The sequence below is a fragment of the Canis lupus genome, chromosome 25 (genome assembly GCF_003254725.2).
Source record: "Canis lupus dingo isolate Sandy chromosome 25, ASM325472v2, whole genome shotgun sequence".
In the NCBI taxonomy this organism is placed as follows: domain Eukaryota; kingdom Metazoa; phylum Chordata; class Mammalia; order Carnivora; family Canidae; genus Canis; species Canis lupus.
The window spans coordinates 39,794,774-39,816,915 of NC_064267.1; the positions used below are offsets into that span (position 1 = coordinate 39,794,774).

The window sequence follows — 22,142 nt, forward strand, 5'->3', positions numbered from 1 at the left end:
TAAACTAAATAATGCTTTGTGTAAGATATCATACCACCTAAAATCGTAGTCTGAATGTTTGTGTACCTGTATCTTGTTCTAGAAAACAGCAAATGATATGGGTCAAATATCAGAAACCTAGAATCTAGGAGACTGAGATCACATAAGAAGCAAATACCTACCCATAGGAACCCAATGCACAAATTCTTATGCATGGGCATGTATTATGAAGAATAATGCTTTTAAAAGCTCATTCTATGAAGCGTATATCAAAAAGACTATCACAAGTTCATCAGTTTGTCAGAATAAAGTGTTTTCAAATGGCTGGAAACTTCTGCATTGCCAACTCATCACATTATTTGCAAACTATCCTCCTCTCTTCTTCCCACAATTATGACCACCAGAAAATAGGCTCAACAGAATGAAGGACAGGCAAATTTCCTATTACAAATGTTTTTCATTTTCAATAGAGCCTCAGCCACAGAAGTAAAGCCAACTTTCAACATTTACTGAGGTGTCTCCTCCTGCACTTAAAGGCAAACAATGAATTCTCTAAGGATGGAAGAGTACTCCTAAGCCTTTCCATTAAATGCAAAACCAAACCAAACCCCTGCATTTCCCTACCTTAACACTCCCTTTTCAACGTAAAAATGTTAAGTAATTTTACAGAAGACATACAGTAGCCCCCAAATGATCTGTGTGATGTCTGCCTGCAGGCCTTTGCAAGAACAGACAACTGCAAGGCAGACACGCTGGGATGAATTTCCATAACTCTTAACTAATAATGGGTCCCAGACACATGCAGACTTTACTGCATGCCCTGTGCAAAAAAGCAGCCATCATGCCTGTGAGGTGGTGGGTCGTATGTGAATAATAATTCACAAATCCTCGTTCAGGAACAAAAACAGAATGTCACCCATAGTTACTTTCAACAGAGACATAAACAGACAGGTATTTCTCCCTAAACATGTAAGCCTAAACAAGCTCTTACTCCTGAATCTTTTTAGGGCAGCAGGAATAAAAAATTGATGTTTCCACTGCTATTTATGTTGCCTTGGTATTGTGAAATCACAGAATTAAAGTACACAGAGCAACTTGATAAGATCACCCTTTAAGAGCTCCAAGAAACTATCTGAAAGGAAGGGTTTGGTTTAGCCCCTGTGCTAACAAATGTTTTTGTAGAACTGTTCTTTCTAGGGACTGACCTAAATATATAGTCCAAAGAAAACTTCAGTAAAGACAACAAGGTTCTTCTATATGAACTTGACAAGCCTCGGAGCCGGTATGGGATAGAGATTCTGAAAACACTCCAACAGGGACTTCACTTGGGAACCTCCAATGGAAGGCCTCGTGGGCCGCTGCTCCCACAGGTTCATAGGACTGTCAGCCAAGTGTCACGGTGGGGTGAGCACCCTGGGCGCCCTCCCCTCCCCCACCCCGTGAAAGCACCCCCTAAGGGCCCAGGCAAAGAGGAAGAGGATTCCAGCACAAGGTGAAAAGCAGTTTTGTCTTCTGACTTTGTCACCATGACACGCACCTGCTGTGATGTCCAGTTGAGCTACTGGAGGTCCTCTGGCTGCTTCTGGAAACTGATGCTGGCATAGGCGCTTAGATCCTCGCTGGAGCGGCTGGTTGAGCTGCTCTCACTGCTGCCCAGAGGCTGATGAGGGGCCGGGGGCGGGGGCGGCTGCGGTTGAGGGGGGCGCTCCTGAGAGCGCTGTTTGAAGTCCTTGACCAAATCCAGGTCTATGTAGTTAAGCCCATTCTCCAAACCCCCGGCGGCCCCAGCGTGCGGGGCCGGCTCCTTGGGGGCTCCCCCGAGCTCCCCAGGCCTCAGCCACACGTTCTCAAAGGAAGCCGAACTGTGGCGTTTCATATCCTCCGCGCTGCTGCCGCCACCGCTGCCCCCCAGGGCCGCCCCCCCGCCGAAGGGCACTGCGTTGCCCGCCCGGGTGGCACTGGGCGTGGAGGAGAAGGTCTCAGAGCTATGCCGCCTCCGGCACCCCTGCGGGTCGGCGCGGATCACTTTGGCACTCTGGTTGCGGTTGGGGCTGAGGTTCACCCGGGTGAAGGCGCTCATGCCCCCGGGTCCCTGCGGGCCCCCCAGCAGGGAGGAGCGGGCCACCAGCTCCCCCGCTTTTGGAGGCGCCGTGGGGGAAGCCGAGGCTGCCGAGGCCGAGGAGGGGGCGGCCGCTGTGGCCCCCGGCAGGCTGGCCTCCTCCACGACAATGCCTGTCCGCATGTCAGCGTAGCTGATGGGGGCCACTGGCGAGGTGTCCACGTAGCCCTGGCCGGGACAGCCCACCTGCATGGTCATGTAGTCGCCCCGGCTGCTGGGCACTGCCCGGGTGGGCCTGCACACGCTAGCGGCCCCGGGGGGCGCGGGGCCCACCCTGCCGGGCTGGACCCCAGCACCCTCCTGCCAGGCTGCCCTCCGGCCAGGCCCCAGGTCCATGTTCATGTACTCCTCGGTGCCAGTCTCTTCCTCGCGGGGAGCTGGCTGGAGCTGGGGTGGGCACCTGACAGAAGGCGAGCTGCGGGCAGCCACCGGCCCCGATAAGTAGCCCGGCTGATCGCTCCCGAACTCAATATTCACATATTCCCCGGGGCTCTTGGGCTCCGGAGGGTGCAGCAGGGGCGGCGGGTGCTGCTGCTCTCGAACCCGAGGTAAGGTGCTGGCCTTGGGGTCCCCCAGGGACAGCCTCGTGGGCCGAGCCAGGCGGCTGTTGGTCTGCGCGGCCGTGTCCACCTTCCGAGGCAGGTGAGGCTGCAGGACCTGATGGTGGATATGCGGGAGGCCGGGATCCGGCCTGACCCCACAGTATCCCCCTGGGCCCAGGCTGTCGCTGCTGGTGGAGGAGGAGGAATCTTCCGCCGTCGCGGCGTAGAGAAGACGACCCGAGCTGGAGGAGAGGCGGAGGTGCTGGTGCCGGGCGCTCTCCTCCAGCTCCCCAGGGCGCTGGGTGTGCTTAAAGGACCTTGGCAATGAGTAGTAGGAGAGAACTGGCTTGTGCTGGGGGTCCTCTGGGCCATAGTAGCCGTCGGAGGGGCTGCTGGTGTTGGAGTCCCCCACCGGCGACATGTTCATGTAGTCGCCGGTACAAGACAGGAGCTTGCCACTCCCGCTCTCCACGGGGAGTTTGGGGTGCGGCAGGGCGTGAGGGTGGTGGCCCCCTACCCCGTTTGTCCACAGCTTGCCATAGCTGCTCCCAGAAGGGGCGGCGCTGCCGCTGCTGCTGCTGCCGGGCCCACCTCCAATGTCAGGAGAGCAGCTGCCGCTTGGGGACATCATCATGTAGCCATTGGGGTCCACCCTCTGGGGATGGCGTCTAATGGGGTTGATGATCTGCTGCGGCGCGGACACGCTCTTGGGGCTCATGGGCATATAGTCCCCACTGCCCTTCCGGCTGCTGGGCACCGGTGCCACTCCCGGGGACATGGGCATGTAGCCATCATCCGTGTGGAGGGCGGCGGCGTCCGGCCGGTGGTGGCCCCCACGCCTGTCCAGAGGGTGCATTTCCAGACCCTCCTCGGGGTAGGAGTGGGTGGGCACGAAGGCAGAGTGCCGGTAGCCAGGCAGTCGGCCTCCACTGCCACCTCCTGGCGGGTAGGCAGGCATCATCTCCGTGTACTCCTCAATGGAAGCCACAGAAGACTGGGACGGGGTCTTCTGGTGGGAAATGGTAGGGGATGTGCCCGCGGAGTGAGTCCGCTTTCGGAACCGGTTATCCAGGTCGGCCGCAGCGGCCGCTTCATCCGCAGCCAGGGCCGGGCTGGTGCCCAAGCCAGCCCCCGGGATGTAGCGGTGGCCATTGCCACCCCGAGGCAAAATGTAGTGACCGTTGGGGGCGGTGAGGGTGGAGGACCCTTTGCCTCCCATGCAGATGTAGTTGCTCAGCTCCTCCTCGCCGCGGGCCGGGGGGGTGTGGCCCAGGGAATCCGGGGTGACACTGCGGAAGGAACTTCGGAAATCGCAGGGACTCGAGCCGTACTCGTCAGAGGAGATGAAACCACCGTCGCTGGGGGAACCCGACACAGAGGCACTAGAGCGCCGGGGGAAGAGGCAGTCCGAGGTGGAGCCGTGGCCACTGGTGCTGCTGGACGACAGGCTGACCGGGCTGGTGGCGGAAGGCGAGCAGCGAGAGGAAGGCATGGGGATGGAGCGGCTGTGGTTGAGCGGGGGGTGCAGCCGGGAGCTGCCGCGATGCCGGTGCGCGTGGGTCCTGGTGGTGCTCGGGCTCACGGGGCTGCCGTCCACCGAGGCCGGGCGGGACATGGTGCCCTCGCCGTCGCTGGACGCGCGCACACGGAAGGAGCCCTGCTTCCCGCCCACCATGCTGGCCGGAGAGGTGGCGGTGATGCTCTCGGTGCGCGAGCGGCGCGTCAGCCCCACCTGGCTGGGAGGGGGGTTGTTGAGGTGGTGCCGGCGCAGGGGGACGCTGATGGGGTTGGAGCAGTTGGAGGAGGACTGGCTCTTACTCCGAGGGCGGAACTCGTCGCTCATGGCCCGCATGGCCTCCAGGATGGTCTCGTGCATGTTCTGGGCCACCACGGAGTCATCCACCTGCATCCAGAACTCGCCGGGTCCCGTCACTGCGGAACGGCCCACTTCGATGAAGAAGAAGTTCTCTGAGTGGCCGCAACGTCGGATGTTCATCAGCTGCAGCACCACGGCCGCCGCCTCGGAGTTCAGCTTCACGAAGCTGATGGTCTTGCTGGTCAGGCAGAGGCGGTAGATGCCAATCAGGTTCTTTGTCTGCCCCAGGCCCTTGGGTTTCAGGATCACCTGCCAGACCTCCTTGAACGCAGGTCCCGGGGGCACGTCCCCGTAGCTCAAGTCCTCGCCGGCCTCCCCGAGGCCCGAGCTGCCGCTGCAGCTGCCCCCGCCGCCTCCCGCCCCGGGGGCCGAGGCGCCGTCGTGGTGGCCCTTGGCCCGGTTGTGCAGCTGCAGGAGGGCCTGGTACCAGCTGTCCTGCTCGGCCTCGCTGTCCGCCGCGATGGCAAAGTGCTCGTCCCGGGTGTAAAGGGCCACCAGGTGCTTGTTCTTGGAGTCCGCCCGCTTGTTGATGTTGAAGCAGCTCTCGAGGGGGATCGAGCGTTTGGGGGCGCTCGACTTGTGCCGCCACTTCTTCTCGTTCTCGTAGTACTCGAGGCGCGCCGGGCCCCCCGCCTCGCTGGCCGCCCGCAGCACGAAGAAGCGCTTGTGCATGCTCTTGGGTTTGCGCAGGTAGCCCACCTTGCGCACGTCCGAGAAGCCGTCGGTCTCCGGAGGGCTCGCCATGCTGCCGCCGCCACCGCCGCCGCCGCCGAGCAGAGGGAGGCGCCGAAAAACAACCGGGTGGGGGGCGGAGGCTCCGCGCCGCGGCCCCGCACATGCAAACAGGGCTGCAGGCGGCCGAGCCCCGGACTCCGAAAGCCACGCCGCCCCCCTGCGCCGGGGAGGGGCGGCCGGAGGGGGACGCAGCTGCCGCGCCGCGGAGACGGCCTGGGCCGGACTTTACGGGCGCTTCGTGCGCTGAGGGGGGAGGCAGCGCGTCCGGCGTGAGTGCGGCCCCGATCCTCCGAGAGCCCAGGCTCCGCGCAGCCGCCGCGGCCGGGAAGGGACGAAGATGCATCTCTCGCCGCCCGGGCTGGAGTGTGGCGCAGGCGGGCGGCGGCGGCGGCGGCGGCGGCGGCCGGGGGTCCCCGCGTTGCCCCTCCAGGCGCGCGCGCCTTCCCTCCTGAGTTCCCCTCTGGAAGTAGCGATTCCCGAGGCAAATTAAATATCCTTGGGCAGGGGGAGGCGAGCTGCCAAGTCCCAACGTTGCACGGGGCTCTCCCTCCTCCTCCTCCTCCTCCTCCTTCGCCTCCTCCTCCGCCTCCTCCCACCCCCCCAGCCGCCCCGCCGCCACCAGCCGCCCAAATACCAGCTCAGTCGCAGAGACCGCGGCGCTGCGGCTGTTGCTGCTGCTGCTGCTGCTGCTGCCGCCGCCGCCCGCGGACCGCTCCGCTGCAGCCCCCGTTCGGGCCCATCTCGGCGGGCGGAGAAAGTGCCTTTTCCACGCAAAACGCCACTAGGCAGCCGAGGGAGCTGGGGACGCGCCGGAGGGGCAGGCTCATCCCTGCCCCTCGCTCCAGTCGGCAGGGGAGGAGGGGAGGGGACGAGGGCGGGAGGCAAAGGGGGAGGTTTGGGAAGGAGTCGGGGAAGAAGCCTCTTCCCCGGGAGGCGCTGCCTCTGCAGTTACTTCTCCCCTCCTCCTCCTCCTCCTCCTCCTCCTCCTCCTCCTCGGAGAGTTGCCGAGAGCCCCAACCAAAACAAGCGGCGGCGTCTGGCTCTGCGCGCCGGCCCCCGCCGACCGCGCCGCCGTCTCACTCGGAGGAGAACAACACGTGACGGAGCCTCCGCGCCCCGCAGCCCGGCCGCCGCCGCCGCCGCCGCCGCCGGGAGGCTCCCGCCCGGGTCTCTACATTCCCGGCCGAGCCCGCCCCGCGCCCGCCCCTCTCCGCCCCCCGGCCGTGCCGCAGCGGCGCCCGAGCTGGGCCCCGGAGCAGCGCTCGGGCAGCGCCCCTGCGCGGCCACCCGCCCCGGCGCGGAGCCGTCCTCCCCGCGCGCCACCCAGGGCGCCCCCGGCCCGCAGGAATCCCCGCCGCGGGTGCGGGCGGGTGTGTTTGGGTGGCTACCCGAAAGCACGAGGGGAGTCTGGGAAAACGGCGGCGGCGGGGGCGGGGGCGGGGGCGGGGGCGAGCCGGGAAGACGCAGGAGTGAGGGTGGGGGGCGGCGGGGGGGCACTGCGGCTGCGGAGCCCTGAGTGGGAGGGCCCAGGGAGGAGGGGGCGCGCGAGCCGGGCTAGCTCTTACCTAACCGGTAAGCTCGACCCCTCCAGAAGGAGGTTTCTAGTCGAGCCTTTTTCTCCCGGAAAATAGGAAGGCGAGATTGCAGTTTCAGGGTAATAGGCCACAGTGAGGAGATGTGTATTTCTGTAAGGTCTACTAAGGGACTTCTGGGCCAGCCTTCCACCTTGGAAGCCCCGAAATCACTGCAGGGAGGTACCTCGAAGGAACAGAGGGACGCCCAAGGGCATATATGGGGGGTGGGGTGGGGGGGTGTTGTGGTCACTCCAAAATGAAAGAGAGGATCCGGTAAAGAGTGTCCTCTGTCCGCGGCTGTGGGGCCAGCTGCTGAGCAATTAGGGAGAAAATGTAAATATCAGCCCCCCCACCCCCCACCCCCGCCCCTCTTCCTAGCGAAGGGGCGGGTATCCACAGGGGTTTAAGGCCTGGCGAGAAAATGAGATGCCCCTTATCATACTCCGGGATCTATCTGTGTTTTTTAAAGGATGTTAGGGACCTACAGAGGGTTCGTAAGGCCAAAACCCTACTATGTAAATATTGGCTTCGGTGTTTGTTTCACGCGCAGCTTCCACACCCATTGAACCACCCCATAAAATCTCTACCCTTGACCTCAAGGATAATCGGGGCGGGGGGTTGGGGGGCGGACAGGGATCCTGCCGGCTGGACGCTATGGGAAAATGGGCATGTCCACGAGTTAGAACAGGTCAGCATCCTGGATCTACCTGAACAGACTCTTACAGTTACCTCGGGGTATCAGTCGTAACACAAGCAAACGCTCCCCAAAGTTTTTTTTTTTTTTTTTTTTCTTTTTAAGCTGACCTATAAACAAGCAGTTTGTCCTTGGCTTGCCCGGCTGGCACTAAGGACCCTACGAAGATGACGTTTGTCGTTCGGTGTAAGGCTGTCTTGGTTACCCACCCCATTCCGGGCGGGTTTGGGGTTTCCGCCCCCTCTCCACGCCGGGGAGGACCCCCCACACACATACACACACACCCCGGCCTCCAGCTCTGGACACTGCGGGATGCTCGCGGGGAAACGCAGCCGTGGAGGCGCCGGCTGGGCCTGGAGCGGGGGTGAGGGGCGGGGGCTGCTTCTCGGGGAAGCCTGCTGATTGGTGGAGCTGCCTGTCTTTCAAGCCTTGCATTGCAGGAGGGGAGGTGGGGACAGAGGGTGAGGGTACCAAGGTAGGTTGCGAAGCGTAGTAAAAAAAATAAATAAATAAAAGAGAAGAACCAAAGGCGCCATTCAGTGGCGTGTGATGCGTGAATTGGGGGACCTGGCACCTGCGGAAGCCTGGAGCTTCTCCTCTCTGCTCTCACCTTCGGGTTCCCGAACATCACGCAGGCTCATCTGAAGCTGGTTAATGTCTAATTTGTGTGCACACTGTTGAATTGCGAGCCCGCCCTTCTCTCCCTCTGACAGCTTGGGGATGAGGGCACACGTGCCCACTACAGCTAAGCTATAAATAGCAGATATTTGGAGCCGATAACGAGGCTGGTAGCAACAGTGACCGGGATTCTGGGGGCACAGCTTGCTTTATGGGGAGCCGGGGAGGGGGATGAGAAGCAGGGGAGCCCGAAGTTAGTAGTAAAGTGTAATTGTGTGGGGTTTTGCCCTTGGCAAGAAAAAAAAAAAAAAAGGCAAGATGAAAGGGTTGTTTGCAAGTAACAACGTCATCTAAGGCCAAAGGGTTTTTGACAGGTTTGATGGTTAGCGCGGGTGGGAGTGGAGGTTATTTCGCGTTTTTGTAGGAAAACAGTCCAAATCCATAGACTCACTTTTCAAATGAGCCTCTCCCTTTCCCCACCTCCCCCAAAAGCTAAAGGGAATATACCTCTATGGAAAACAAAATACTCTTTCCTAAAAGGAGGTGAAGGCAGGAAGATCAGTGTAATGTGTCAATATTCTGCAATTACTGTCGCAGAAAGGTTTGGATTTTAATCATATAAAACAAATTATTACATGATATAAAAGCTTTTTTAAAAAAAAATCGCATTGGGAAAGGATTTCTGCCTTAAAAATTCAATTTCAGTGGCTAAAAGGTTCTATAGAAATAAGCCAGATTGCTGCGACAAATTCTGTTCAGACCAGTGGGTTTAGGGCGGAGGGTAATTGCTGATCATGGGACGTTACTGCCATTTCTTCCTACTTGCTGATGTTTTACTACCAACGTTAAAGGTGGTTAATATTTATTCTAATTGCACTATAGTAAGTTCATTTGTTCTTCACATTTTTTTTTATTAATGGGTTAAGATAACTCTGGAAATGCACATTCGGTTCATATAAGATACAGACTAGAAAGAGATGCTTTTGTGGAATCTAAAGTAATTTGGAGCAGGTACAAGTATTATCCTGTCACCGTACGCTAAATTAGTCTTGTGGCATACTGTAATGAAATACACTGTATAAAACATGCAATCCTAGCTGAAAATTCACGGAAACCGAAAAGCAACCTATTACCTAATATATTGCTCAATGCTGCCATCTATAGGATAGGGATGGTCTGTGTAATAGACTAAAGCGCGTTTTAAAACTGCAACAGCTGAAATGGTTCATCAGAACACTGGGACAGTTATGTTGAGATTCCCAAATGCAATTTCGATTCCAGAAGCTAAGACTTTGCCATGGCATGGGTGCGTTATTGGGCAATATGCCTGCAATTAGCTTGGAAATGGAAATATTGGTGTGTAATGTTATCAGGAACATCACACAAACTTTATCAATTATTACATATGTCCTTAAAGTGATCCCTAACTTTAAACTTATTCTGGTTACGAATTAATCTGCTACAAATTAAACATTGTATATATTGTCAACGTAGAGAAGTATAAACTACCGTCAAAAATAACAAGTTAGGGGATCCCTGGGTGGCGCAGTGGTTTGGCGCCTGCCTTTGGCCCAGGGCGCTGATCCTGGAGACCCGGGATCGAATCCCACGTCGGGCTCCCGGTGCATGGAGCCTGCTTCTCCCTCTGCCTGTGTCTCTGCCTCTCTCTTTCTCTCTGTGTGACTATCATAAATAAATTAATTAATTAATTTAAAAAAATTAAAAAAAATAACAAGTTAGATTTGCCTTGGCTGAAAGTACAACTAAGCATTTGACAATTAGGAAGTATTTCTTATGTCAAAAGATGTTCTACTTAGGATAAATAGCTCATACCTGGAGGAGTTGTTTAAATAGTGTCATCTCTGAAATTGTGGCAATTTAACATGATGCTTGAAGGGAAGGAAACACTTGCCAATTTTCTCATTTTTTCAATTGTCTATTTTCTATTTTAAGATAGCTTCATAGTAACAAATTTCTGAATGTCTACTCTGCAAGGCAGTATGAAATATATAGAGACAGCTTCTTACAGCTTTGATGGGATAATAAGAGATAAAAAATAAAGATGAATGATACCCAAAGTTGTGTGTGTGTGTGTGTGTGTGTGTGTGTGTGTGTGTTAAGTGTCCAATAGAGGGTATCTACTGAGAGCAGGTGGGGATCATGGCAGATGAAATAACTAAAGACATCTTTGTGGAAGAGAGAAGCCTCAAAGAACTTGAATGCTATCACTCACATAAGTGATAGACAATATTTTTCCGCATTAGGTGCTGTGGAGCACCTCCTTTGTCAGGTATGAAGCTGGGCACTGAGAATTCAGATTGACATATGATCCTGCCCACAGGAAGTTTACAGTAAAGGGAAATGAATACAGTTACAGAGCACTGTGATCTCTCTTGGAAAAAAAAAAAAGTAGGCATAGCACAAATGAGATTCCATAACAACCTATTTATTAGCTTCTAATTTAAATGTCATCAGTCACAATATGATTGGGCAGCGTGGAGATGCCCCTCCCCTTAATAACCTTGTTCTCTCTCTATCTATCTGTCTCTCTCTAAGATTTATTTACTTGTTTATTTTAGAGAGAGACCTCACAATTAGAGGGAGAAAATCCCCAAGCAGACTCCGGGTGTGTGGGTGGGGGCACGGAGCCCAATGTGGGGATCAGTTCCATGACCCATGAGATCATGGCCTGAGCCGAAACCAAGAGTCAGACACTTAACCAACTGAACCACCCAAACATTCCAATCTTAGTTCTCTCTTATAATTAAAATCTCTAATCCTTTCAGATTAAAAAAAAACTGGAAGTAGGGAAATAGAAGTGAGCTAGAAAGTCATATTTGGCTCAAGAATCTGCTGGAGCAAGGCTTCTCAAACCTGAGAATGTTATTGGAGTACAAGTTCTGACACAGAAGGTCTAGGGCAGGCTGATGTCCTGCATTTCTGACGCATACGCAGTGACACTGATTCTTCTGGGTACATGTGGGCACCATCTTTTCCGTGGCAATTTCAGATGACCAATGATTGGCTGAAGGCATGATAATATGCTGCTGTGAAATGCAAGCAGAGTACTGACATTTCAGTATTATATGCACTCCAAGAGAACAACAGCAATAAAAATTCTACTTAACTGAGGCGTTATTGCATTGGGGCTTCTCTCTTTTCATTCATAGGTATCAAATCTTTCGGACAAGTGTGGAGAGCCATTGTGCCTCCTAAACACTTGTGTGAGGGTTTTCCAAGGTGTAATTAAAAATGTAGAGTTCTGGCTACATCCAAGTCCTACTGAACCAGAATCTCTTAGAGAACACTGACCCCCATCATCTGCATTTGAAACAGCATTCCAAGAGATTCTTAATTACACTAAAATTTAAGAATCAGTGCCTTAGGTACAAAGGAAGATGTTTAATTCAGGATCTTGGGAACAAGTGAACGCATCTTAACCAGTAAACAAAAGTGTCTACCTGTGGGCTGTTTACTATAGTAGGGTGGAGCAGGTGGTTACCCAGGTCTGGTAAGTCTCTGAGTCTTTGAGAAAAATCAATTAGAGGCAGTCAGCCAATAAGAATCCAGTTCTGCTCTGGTCTCGATTTCATCCTCCATCTATCCTAGAGAACTCAGAGAAGATAAATGCACCGAGAGCTAACACAGGATTTCAGAAAGGCACTAACACCCTCACAGACGATTTCAAGCCTTTTGTTATTTTTGGTATAAACAAAGCAATAAGTAAACAGATGATTGAGGTTGGAAGAGAGAGGGAGAAGGTGAAAACTCTGTTACTATTTACTTTTTCCATTTCGGAAATTTTGCTGATTGGTGATTTTCTAAATCAAAGGCCCCATCTAAAAGATTTGATTCATCTTTTTAAAAATGTTATTGATTTACTATATTCCCATTTTCTAGATTTTTTGGTTAGGACCGGAGGTTTGCCAATTTGTCATCTTAGATAATGCTCCCAACTCTTTTGGTCATTAAACCCAAGGAAGTGAACCCCCAGCTGTTTCTTGTATCCAAAGAGACATCAGTTGTATCTAGAAAAGCATGTGTCTAGAAGGATTTAGAGACTTTACAACACCTCTGGTTGGTTTGCCCCGTGATTCATCTTAAAGTTGTCTTTTTGGTGCAGTGCACTCAGCCTAAATTTTGACAACAAAAAAATGTTTTCAAAATAATTCTGGAACTTTATTTGTTTTTATTTTTTTTTTAAACTTTATTTTTTTATTTATGATAGTCACAGAGAGAGAGAGAGAGGCAGAGACATAGGCAGAGGAAGAAGCAGGCTCCATGCACCGGGAGCCCGACGTGGGATTCAATCCCGGGTCTCCAGGATCGCGCCCTGGGCCAAAGGCAGGCGCTAAACCCGCTGCGCCACCCAGGGTTCCCTTATTTGTTTTTAAATAAGATTTTCAGTAATGGCAAATTCTCAGTGCCTTTTATTTTATTTATGTTTTTTAAAGATTTTATTTATTTATTCATGAGAGACACAGAGAGGCAGAGACATAGGCAGAGGGAAAAGTAGGCTCCCCGCAGTAAGCCTGATGCAGAACTTGATCCCAGGACCCCGGCATTATGACCTGAGCCAAAAGCAGATGCTCAACCACTGAACCACCCAGGTGCCCCCTTGCAATGCCTTTTATTCAGTAGTCAGGGGCTGGAGATAAAATAAGTTGGTTTTCCTAACAAAGAATCCCTGCATCACCCACCCCACTTAATGGAAAGGGTCAATAATCATATCTTTTCTTTCTTTCTCTTTTTCTTTTTCTTTCTTTCTTTCTCTTTTCTTTTCTTTTTTCTTTTCTTTTCTCTTCTTCTTCTTCTTCTTCTTCTTCTTCTTTCTACTTTCTTTCTTCTTCTTCTTCTTTTGAAGTAACTCCTCAAACTGGGGCTCATGATTTCAAGGTCCTTTATTTCAAAACAAAAAAACAGGGGCACCTAGTTGGCTCAGTTGGCTGAGTGTCTGCCTTCAGCTCAGGTCCTGGGATAGAGCCCCCACACAAGCTCCCTGCTCAGTAGGGAGTCTGGTTTGTCCCTTTCCCTCTGCTCCTCCCCCTGCTCATTTTCTGTCTCTTTCTCTCTCTTAAATAAATAAATAAAATATTAAAAAATAACCCACAACTACACAACTGATTAGAAGGTTAGGAACATGTGTGGATTAGGAACATATGAATTAATTTGAGCTCAGGACATTTGTAATTACATCGATACCTGTGGTGTTGTCGGGTGCTGCTCTACTCATGGGCAGAGGGTCACCCACATCAGAATCACCTGGGCGCTTATGAAATGTGCAACTTTTTCTATCCTACCCCTGAATCTACTACATCAGATGCTCTCTAGGTTAATGTGCTTATGTGTGCTAGGATTTGAAAACCACTCATCAGCTTATGTCTGAAACCATATATTTTTAAATGAAAACATTATGAAATACCTAACAATTGACCTTTGGTTAATAGTTTTATTCTGCAATGACTCAAAAACTTTTGACCATAACCCAGAGTAAAAATATTTACAAACACATTGTATATCAAGTTCTGTTCACACGCAGGTATGCAACTAAAATACAAACTACCCTTATGCCCTGTAATGCACTGAGATCCTTTTATTCTTCTTTCTCTCTCTCTCCTTCTCATGCTCTTCTTCTTTTAATGCTTTCTAAAGCCCACTAAATTAATTCCAGAGCACATTAAGGCATCACGATCTGTAGTTTGCCTCACTAGATGAGTATGTCTGAATTCAAAAACAAAACCACCACCACCTCTAGTTCCTTGGTGTTCCTTGGTGTGCTAACCATGAAGTCTCTCAAGGACAAAATGCACATTGTGCTTCCAATGAATTCTAGTTCATTTAAATTATACTATTTTTAGTAAGAATCAAATATGATTTTTCCACTGCTTTTTTTCTTAAGCTGAAGCCAATCTTTACCTGCTAAGCAATGAAATCTGCTGCACTTAAATTTCCCATGTATCTTAACAATGGAAATCTAAATACAGGCAAAAGGCAAATTAAGAACACAATGTAATTGAGATACTATTTTCTTGAAGATAACAGACGTTTATTATCATTTCCCAATTTTATTCTATTGTAATACTGAGTTAATGTCATTTATCTTGCACTATGTATAAAGCATTTAGGGGAAAGAGGTGAAGTAGACAGAAATGCATATAAAATATACTCATGTAAATTTACATTTTATTTTCCACTAGTTTTGGATTGATGCTACATAGCAAAGGGATGGGCCTTTTTTGTAAAGGAGATGTATTTAAAAATGAATTACTTGTTAGTAATTTAAATTAGCTTTCTTGACATTAGTTTCATTAAACTAGTTAAAATGTTAATGCCATTCTGTACCCAATTTACCAGACATAAATTTCTTCAAGTACTAGGAAATTCAATTTTTTAAAAGATTTTATTTATTTATTTGATGGGGGGAGGGGCACAGGAAGTGGCAGGCAGAGGGAGAGGGAGAAGTAGGCTCCCTGTAGAGCAGACAGCTGGATGCTGAGCTCCATCCCAGGACCCTGGGATCATAGCCTGAGCCTGAAGGCAGATGCTTAACTGACTGATCCCAGGCACCCTGGAAATTCCATTTTTAAAGGCTAATTCTCATTCATTCACTCAACAAATATTTATTGAGAATTTACTATTTGTCAGTCACTATTTCAAGTGCCTGAGGTATTTATAGCACAAAGCAGACAGGTATCTACTTTCATCGAGCTTACATTTTGGTAAGAGAAGACAGATAGCAATAAAACTAACTATTCTAAATGATTAAAATATCTAGTATGTTAGAAAGTGATAAGTGCCATGGAGGAAAAATAAATAAATAAATCAAGATTAGGAGGATTGGGAGTGCTAGTAGTAGCAGAGGGTTGCATTTGTAAGTAGATGGTCCAGGTAAGTCTCATTCAAGAATATAACCTTGACACTCTCTCTTTCTCAGATAAATGAATAAAATATTTTCTAAAAAAGAGGAGCACCTGGGTGACTCAGTCAGTTAAGCATCTGCTTATCAAGTAGGCATTTGTTACATAATGTTGGAGTTGAAAAACTGGTCTGGGCAGAAGATGTAAATGTGAAGGTTGTCAGCATCTGTGGAACTGAAAGCCCATGATACTGGACAAAATCATTAAGAGACAGAAAGTAGAGAACAGAATAGCAGAAAGGAACCAGCAAAGAAGAGTGGGAAGGACAGCTACTAAGGTTGTACTCTTTAAGGAGAAAGGAAGACACTGTATCAGGGAGCAGAAAATCAACTATTGAGTTGATGCTGGTGATGGTAAATCAGAGGGAACTTTGGAATTGGCACTGGCTTTAGCCTTATTGTGTTTGTGTCTTATGTAAGACCAACCAGTATTGATCTCAGGTGTACACAACATGCTTGGGGTATGATTTGATTCTTCAGGGAAATCACTAGAGTTCAACCCACTCCTCACATGTATATAGTACAGTAAATGTGTATAGTAAAATCTGTAGTGCTTACATGGTTAATTATGGCAACATATTTCATATTTCCTAAATAATTCTAACTTGAAAAATTGCCATAAGGATAAAGGTATTGAAATATGTCTGATATTATATTAGGTAATTCTCACCAAGGACTTTTACCTTCTTGTCTCTGAAACCTAGACTTCTCGGTATTTCTTAAAATTCGGACAGAAGGAGGGAAGGGAGAAGGGAGCAGAGGGAGAGAGAGTCATAGAAAAAATTTCCAAGATAGTATGCCCTAATATTTTTTTACCAAATTTTTAAATAATATTTTTAGATGAAAGTTTATTTCTAGAAATTTATTTCTAGATTAATCAAACTTTAATGTTTTAAAAATTTCTGCAAATAAATGATAGCTTTCCCGTTTATTTTGAATTACTGTTAAAGATTGATGGAAAGTAATACAGCGCATCTAAAAGACAAATATTAATACTAGCACTTACTTTTAAGCTGGAAAAATAAGAAATAAAATCTTATGTAAAATAAACCAATAGCAACAATAGAATTATGTAAAATAAAAATGGCTGTGTCATTGTTAAGCACACAATTTACCAAAGAGTAGAAACCATGCCTCTTGGAATCTTTCTAAAGCTACAGAATATACTTAAACACAGCTCTGTGAATTGTGGGACTTTATTATTATTTTAGTTCTGCAATTTTCCCACCATAATTTAAAAGTAAAAATAAAGAAAATCCATGTAATTTGTTATATGTCCACTGTGAATGACAGCAGAGCCACCCTGCCTCTACCCAATGATGATCTGCGGACTCCGCCACATGACCTTGCTTCTGCAGGTGGACATTTGCACAGATCGACCATGCTTCCCACAAAAATGCTTGCTCTCTTTCTGTTTGACCAAGGTTGATCGGGGTTTCTTTGTTGCTTACTGAGAGTATTTAAAAATTATAAAACAAAAATATTTTCTATTCTCTCTCAACAGCTTCTTCACTTTTTCTATTCCCTTTTCCTCCTCCTATCATATTTCAACAGACTCTAAAACAGTGTACTACGTGGTAGTTCAGGACCACGGAGAGCGTGACCAAGGGGGCGCTTCCAAAATATTCTAGTCATGTAGGTGGGGGAAGATAGGATTCCGGAATTGTTGCTGGGCAACTTGCACTTAAGGGACGTTATTATAAAGAATAACAGTGAAATTCTGACTCCCTGATATTTAGGAGGAATAATTTTTCTGGACATTCTACTAGTGCTTTCTAAACTTCTCATTTGAATTCCACCTAAGAGAAGATACCAAAAGTATGGATACCTAGAATTGCCAGTGCAAAACATCTTTTGAAGTTTTGTGTTTATACTTTGCTACCTTTTCACATTTTTGGCCCATTGGCCTGCCATTGAAGAGAATTAAATCATAGAGAAATTCACAGTGTTGTAAATGACTAGTTAAAGCCGTGTGTGCAGGGTCTGGTCCTAGGTATCTGAAATGCTCTAGAACCTGCAGCTTATCTTTCAATTGTGTGAACTACTTGGAATCCACTCAATTATTATCCTCCTCTCTCTTATAGTTTTCCTGAATCTAGTTCCACTTGAGTTTTCTTACTTGCAACTGGCTGTGGCCAACTAATGTAGATAGGTAAGATTTAGACAGACAAATGAGAAGAAGGATAATTCTAGGCTAGAAGCAAAGAAGATTACAGGAAAGGAGGTAGGAATATAGCTTGTGGTTTTCTGGGACAGTGAGAAAATTGGCTTAAGAATATTGAGTGTTTTCTAAGGAATGTATTTAAATAGCTTCTTTATACTAAATCGAGTAGGAGTATGAATTCCTTCAGCTTCTTCAGAAGGCAGTTGGACAAGAGCTATATGAATTTCAAATGCATATACAATTTGACCCAGCAATTCCACTTCTAGAAACAAATTCTATAAAAAATGTATACAAGGATATTCATTGAAATATTCTTTTGTCATCGAAAATAACTGAAAACAACATACATGTCCATCAGTAGACAATTTCTTAAATTTACATATTGAAATGCTGCCTAGCCATTGAAGATTATTCAGTAGATCTATAAGTGCCATTATAGAATCATCCTTGCAGGGAAAAAAAGAAAAGATAAGATGCAAACAGAATAATAAATGCTATCATTTATTTTTTTTAAAGAGCACATGTATATTTTTATATATACAGAAGAATTCTAGAAGGGCAAATAAGAAATCTTAGCAATGATTTTCGCTGGAAGACTTTTTATCCCATGCTCAAGCAATATAAGATTGCTTACTTGTCTTTGAAACTACTTTCACGTATTACCACTTGAATTAAACTACTATAACTAAATATAAGAAGGGTGGAACAATGAAAATTTTGATGATATATAATGGTTATCTCATGCTTAGGAATTTCTATGTAGGCATTTTTTTTTAAGATTTTATTTATTTATTCATGAGAGACAGAGAGAGAGAGAGAGAGAGAGAGAGAGGCAGAGACAGGCAGAGGGAGAAGCAGGCTCCACGCAGGGAGCCCAACGTGGGATTTGATCCCGGGTCTCCAGGGTCACGCCCTGGGCTGAAGGCGGCCCTAAACCGCTGAGCCACCCGGGCTGCCCCTGTAGGCATTGTTTTAAGCCATTAATATATTATCTCATGCGATCCTCACAGCAACCTTATAAAGAAGAAAACATTTCCACAAATTGCACTCGAGTATGCTGCAGATAAAGCTGCTGTAGCTCTAAGTGTCATCACACCACGATTGCAAACTCTGGCTGCAAAGCCCTTGTATTTATTCTTCCTTTTGCCACCCTGAACCATCTCTGACTTTGCTGTTTTACCCACGAGGACATATTAATGTGGATAAAAACTAAATCTCCCTGCAGTCTATCAGTGATATCCAATAAGGATTCTTTTCATAATGGCAAATAAAACAAATCACTAAATAAACTTTTCCTTCTGTACCAGGTGCTTAGATGTGGTGTAGAGATTTTCTTAAACTGACAGCCAAGGTATACACTACCTCATAAATTTTATTAGAGAACAATATATAATAATGGTTTCTCTCTCCACCAGTGAAAGACATTCAATTGTTTAATCAGGATAATGACAAAGCTGAATTTTCATGTTGAATATAGGTCACTCTTACAGTTTTGAAGGATGGGTTTAGAAAAGAGAAGATTGGAAGCACAGAGGTAGTTGACATGGAAGTTTGCTGGGCATCTACTCAGCATTACATTTCTCCATCTTCTGCCAAGAACATCCTCATTTTCTGTGGGTCAATTCATAGAATGACTATTAGTTTAGCTCTCAGATCTGGACTTCCTCAGGTCAACAGGCTCTGCCACTTACCATAATTATAAATGTCAACAATTTATTCAGTCTCTCTTATGTTTCAAGTATCAATAGCATGGAAATAAATTAGTATTTCACTGAATCCTTGTGAGATTTTAAGCAGATAGCACTTATAATTTCAGTGCTCATAAATATTAGTCATCAGCAGCATTGTTATTGTTGTCTTCAACCGTATGTTTTTAACGGGATTAGTCCCACCACTCCTCATCTCCCCCACCCTTAATCCCCACCCTGCTGCAGAACAGAGCCTACCCTAGAGTGGTAAGGATCACAGAAATCCTGTCCTTTAGAAAAAAAAGAAGAAGAAGATTTTATTTATGAGAAATAGAGAGTGAGCATGGGAGGCAGCACGCAAGGGGAGAAACAAACTCCTTGCTGAGCAGGGAGCCTGACATGAGGCTCAACCCCAGGACCCTGGGGTCATGATCTGAGCCGACACTTAACGGACTGAGCCACCCAGGTGCCCAGAAATCCTGTGCTTAAAGAAGAGGCAAGCCTTTGTCAGTTTGACATCTAAATTTACTTTATTTTTCTTAAATATCATCAGACACATTTTATACTTACTTATTCTCAAAAAGTAGAAAATGCGTGTGATTTTGTTCACTGCTGTCTTTGGGTGAGCAATATTGGTGACTGAAGAAAGCATTCCTGGCAGGGGACTATGTGAACAATGGTGGGAAAGTCATGAAGAAACACGGGCATTCCATGCGGACTGGAGTTAGGGGAGCATGTGACCTGTCTATGAATGAGATCCTACGTGTAAAGTATTTAGCACCTGTTAACCATCATGCTAACCATGATAAGAAGTGGCAACTACAAAGTCTTTGAGAAGAAGAATGTCCTCTTCATCTGATAATCATTCAGGACATCTGGTGCCATGTCCTTGTGATACACCAGGCACTCGAAACTCAATTGTAGAACAGAATGCCATTACATAACCTTGAGGATGACAGAGATGACTGTGAATGCAGATCAAAGAGTTTGGGCTTTCATTTCATGCATAATGAAGAGCGCTGGGTATGATAAATGGGTGAAGTGACATGAGCAGATCCAGGAAATAGAATAAAATTGGCAGGGGTAGGCTAGTTAGGAGTCCATTTCAACAGACCTAATGAGATGGTGTTTTGGGTCTGTGGTGGTAGAAATAAAGAGAAAGGAACAGAGACAGAAAAAAATCAGAAGTGGTGGCAGTGGGCTTTGAAAACAGATTGGATGTCTGGGAGCAATTGTGCGAGAAGTCAAAGATGACTGGAATTTTGGTAGTCTCTTTTTTTAAATTTTTATTTATTTATTCATGATAGAGAGAGAGAGAGAGAGAGAGAGAGGCAGAGACACAGGCAGAGGGAGAAGCAAGCTCCATGCAGGGAGCCCGACGCAGGACTCGATCCCAGGACTCCAGGATCGTGCCCTGGGCCAAAGGCAGGCGCTAAACCACTGAGCCACCCAGGGATCCCCAAATGACTGGAATTTTAATCCCAAATGATTTGGAGGCTGATGGGACATCTGGTCACTGTTTTTTTTCCTCGGAGGTGAAAGATGGTTATCACTCCTAGAAAACGCAGGAGCCAGAAGTCAGCATGTTTCTGCCAGTTCCCTATCCCCCAAATCCACCAGGAGAACCCAGGTGGTTGAGATGGATGTTGCACAAAAAAGGGGGTTTGGGACAGGAAAGGAGGCCAGGCCCTCAGCCCAGCAAGCAGCAAACAAGCCACCCTCCCATCCTTGCTATGCCCCGAAATAGGCAGTTAGGGTTGTCATGCTGTGTCATGCTTTATCTACGTGGTTGACTCTGTGACTAGCTATAGAATCTGTTCAGCATCAGGAATTGAAGAAGACTGCAAGCTGACCATTCATAAAGAATTTTCCAAGACTTCTGCTTGCCAGTAGCAGATGCCTCTCCCAACACCATACTTTTAGAGTGCATGCATTTGATTATTTATTAGGTATAACTGGCTTGAATTTATTTTCTTTTCTTTGCCCAAACTCAACCCAATTAATTTTGTCTTCCCATGATCCTTATTCAGGAACTCTAATTGTTAGTTACTTTGAAGGCATTGGTTGTCTTCATGTAATTTCCCATCAGTAATTATGTGACAAGTTAATTTCTGTGATGGGCACATTTGAAATTATTTTTCTAACTTCTAAAATCACATTTCATCATGAACAATTTCCTAGAATCTGCCTTCTGGAATCCCACTTCTCATCCAATTTGGGGATTCTCTTTTCTAAAATAAAGATCAGCATATCAGATAATACAGTTACTATACATTTCATCCAAGCTTTAAAAATTCATTGAATATTTTACTTTTAATTCCTCTAGGTAACACTGAACTCTTTTTGGAAACTTTTATATTGTATTAATCAAAGCATATAAAGGCTGATTGATTCCAAGACCATGAACTTTACCTACATAATAGAAAGCAAAAGTAAAAAATAGAACTTGGGATTTCTATTCCACTTCATTAGTTCTAGTTGAAGTTATTTCTGCTATGTGTGTTCTGTGAAAGGAAAAAGCTTCTTTGAAGACTTGTCACTCTATTTGTTCCTCTTTTTATCCCAGTTGCTCAACAAATGGAAGACTGAGTTTTCCCTACGTTCTTCAAAGTATGATTTTCAGGATTCTGGCTACCAAAGGTTAATTTCTATGTCTCTTTAAGTGAGATTCATGGGTTCTTCAGACATTAAAATAAAAGGTCAATTCTTTAGGGTGAGGGGAATAGAAAATAAAAGAGACTATTTATAGCTTTAAGTCCTCCATATGAATTGCCCCTGCTCTGTGTCTCTAGTTTGTGAGGGGATGCTGATGGCTTATCTATTAGTGTGCAGGTGGGGCAGCCTTTGTCAATGCGTCTGGCTTCAGCTAGGAGGTGAATTCGATAACATTATGCTGACTTGCAGGCTACAAAGCCTCTGATGAAGAGTCATCACATCCGGTGCACGATTTTATGTCTGTAGCTAACCTTCTTTTCACCTTCTTCCCCATGGACTTAACTTAGTATTTCTAAAGAGATTATACAGTGCTGACTTAGAGGAGGCAGTGACAAATTTAATGTTACTTCACCTCTGCAGGGGTGAACCCAAGACCCATCACTGGGTCCAGGACCCTAATAGCATATTTGGATATTCTGAACTGCAAGGCTGGTTGCTTTAACTAGAATAGCATGGAAATGATGGAAAAAAGACAAGCTGTGCCAGAAATTATCAGTTTATCTTCTGAAGAGGGTTACCTTG

The 22,142-nt window shown here is 47.3% G+C and overlaps 1 protein-coding gene across 1 annotated transcript in view; it reads right to left on the minus strand.

Moving 5' to 3' along the window:
* Positions 1–5,390, minus strand: part of IRS1 (insulin receptor substrate 1) — a 59,951-nt gene extending 54,561 nt beyond the window's left edge. The window contains exon 1 of the mRNA XM_025463252.3: positions 1,517–5,390. Coding sequence (XP_025319037.1) covers positions 1,538–5,260 — 3,723 coding nt within the window. The 5' untranslated portion in view covers positions 5,261–5,390 and the 3' untranslated portion in view covers positions 1,517–1,537. The remainder of the gene's footprint in view (positions 1–1,516) is intronic.
* Between the last annotated feature and the right edge of the window lie 16,752 nt (positions 5,391–22,142).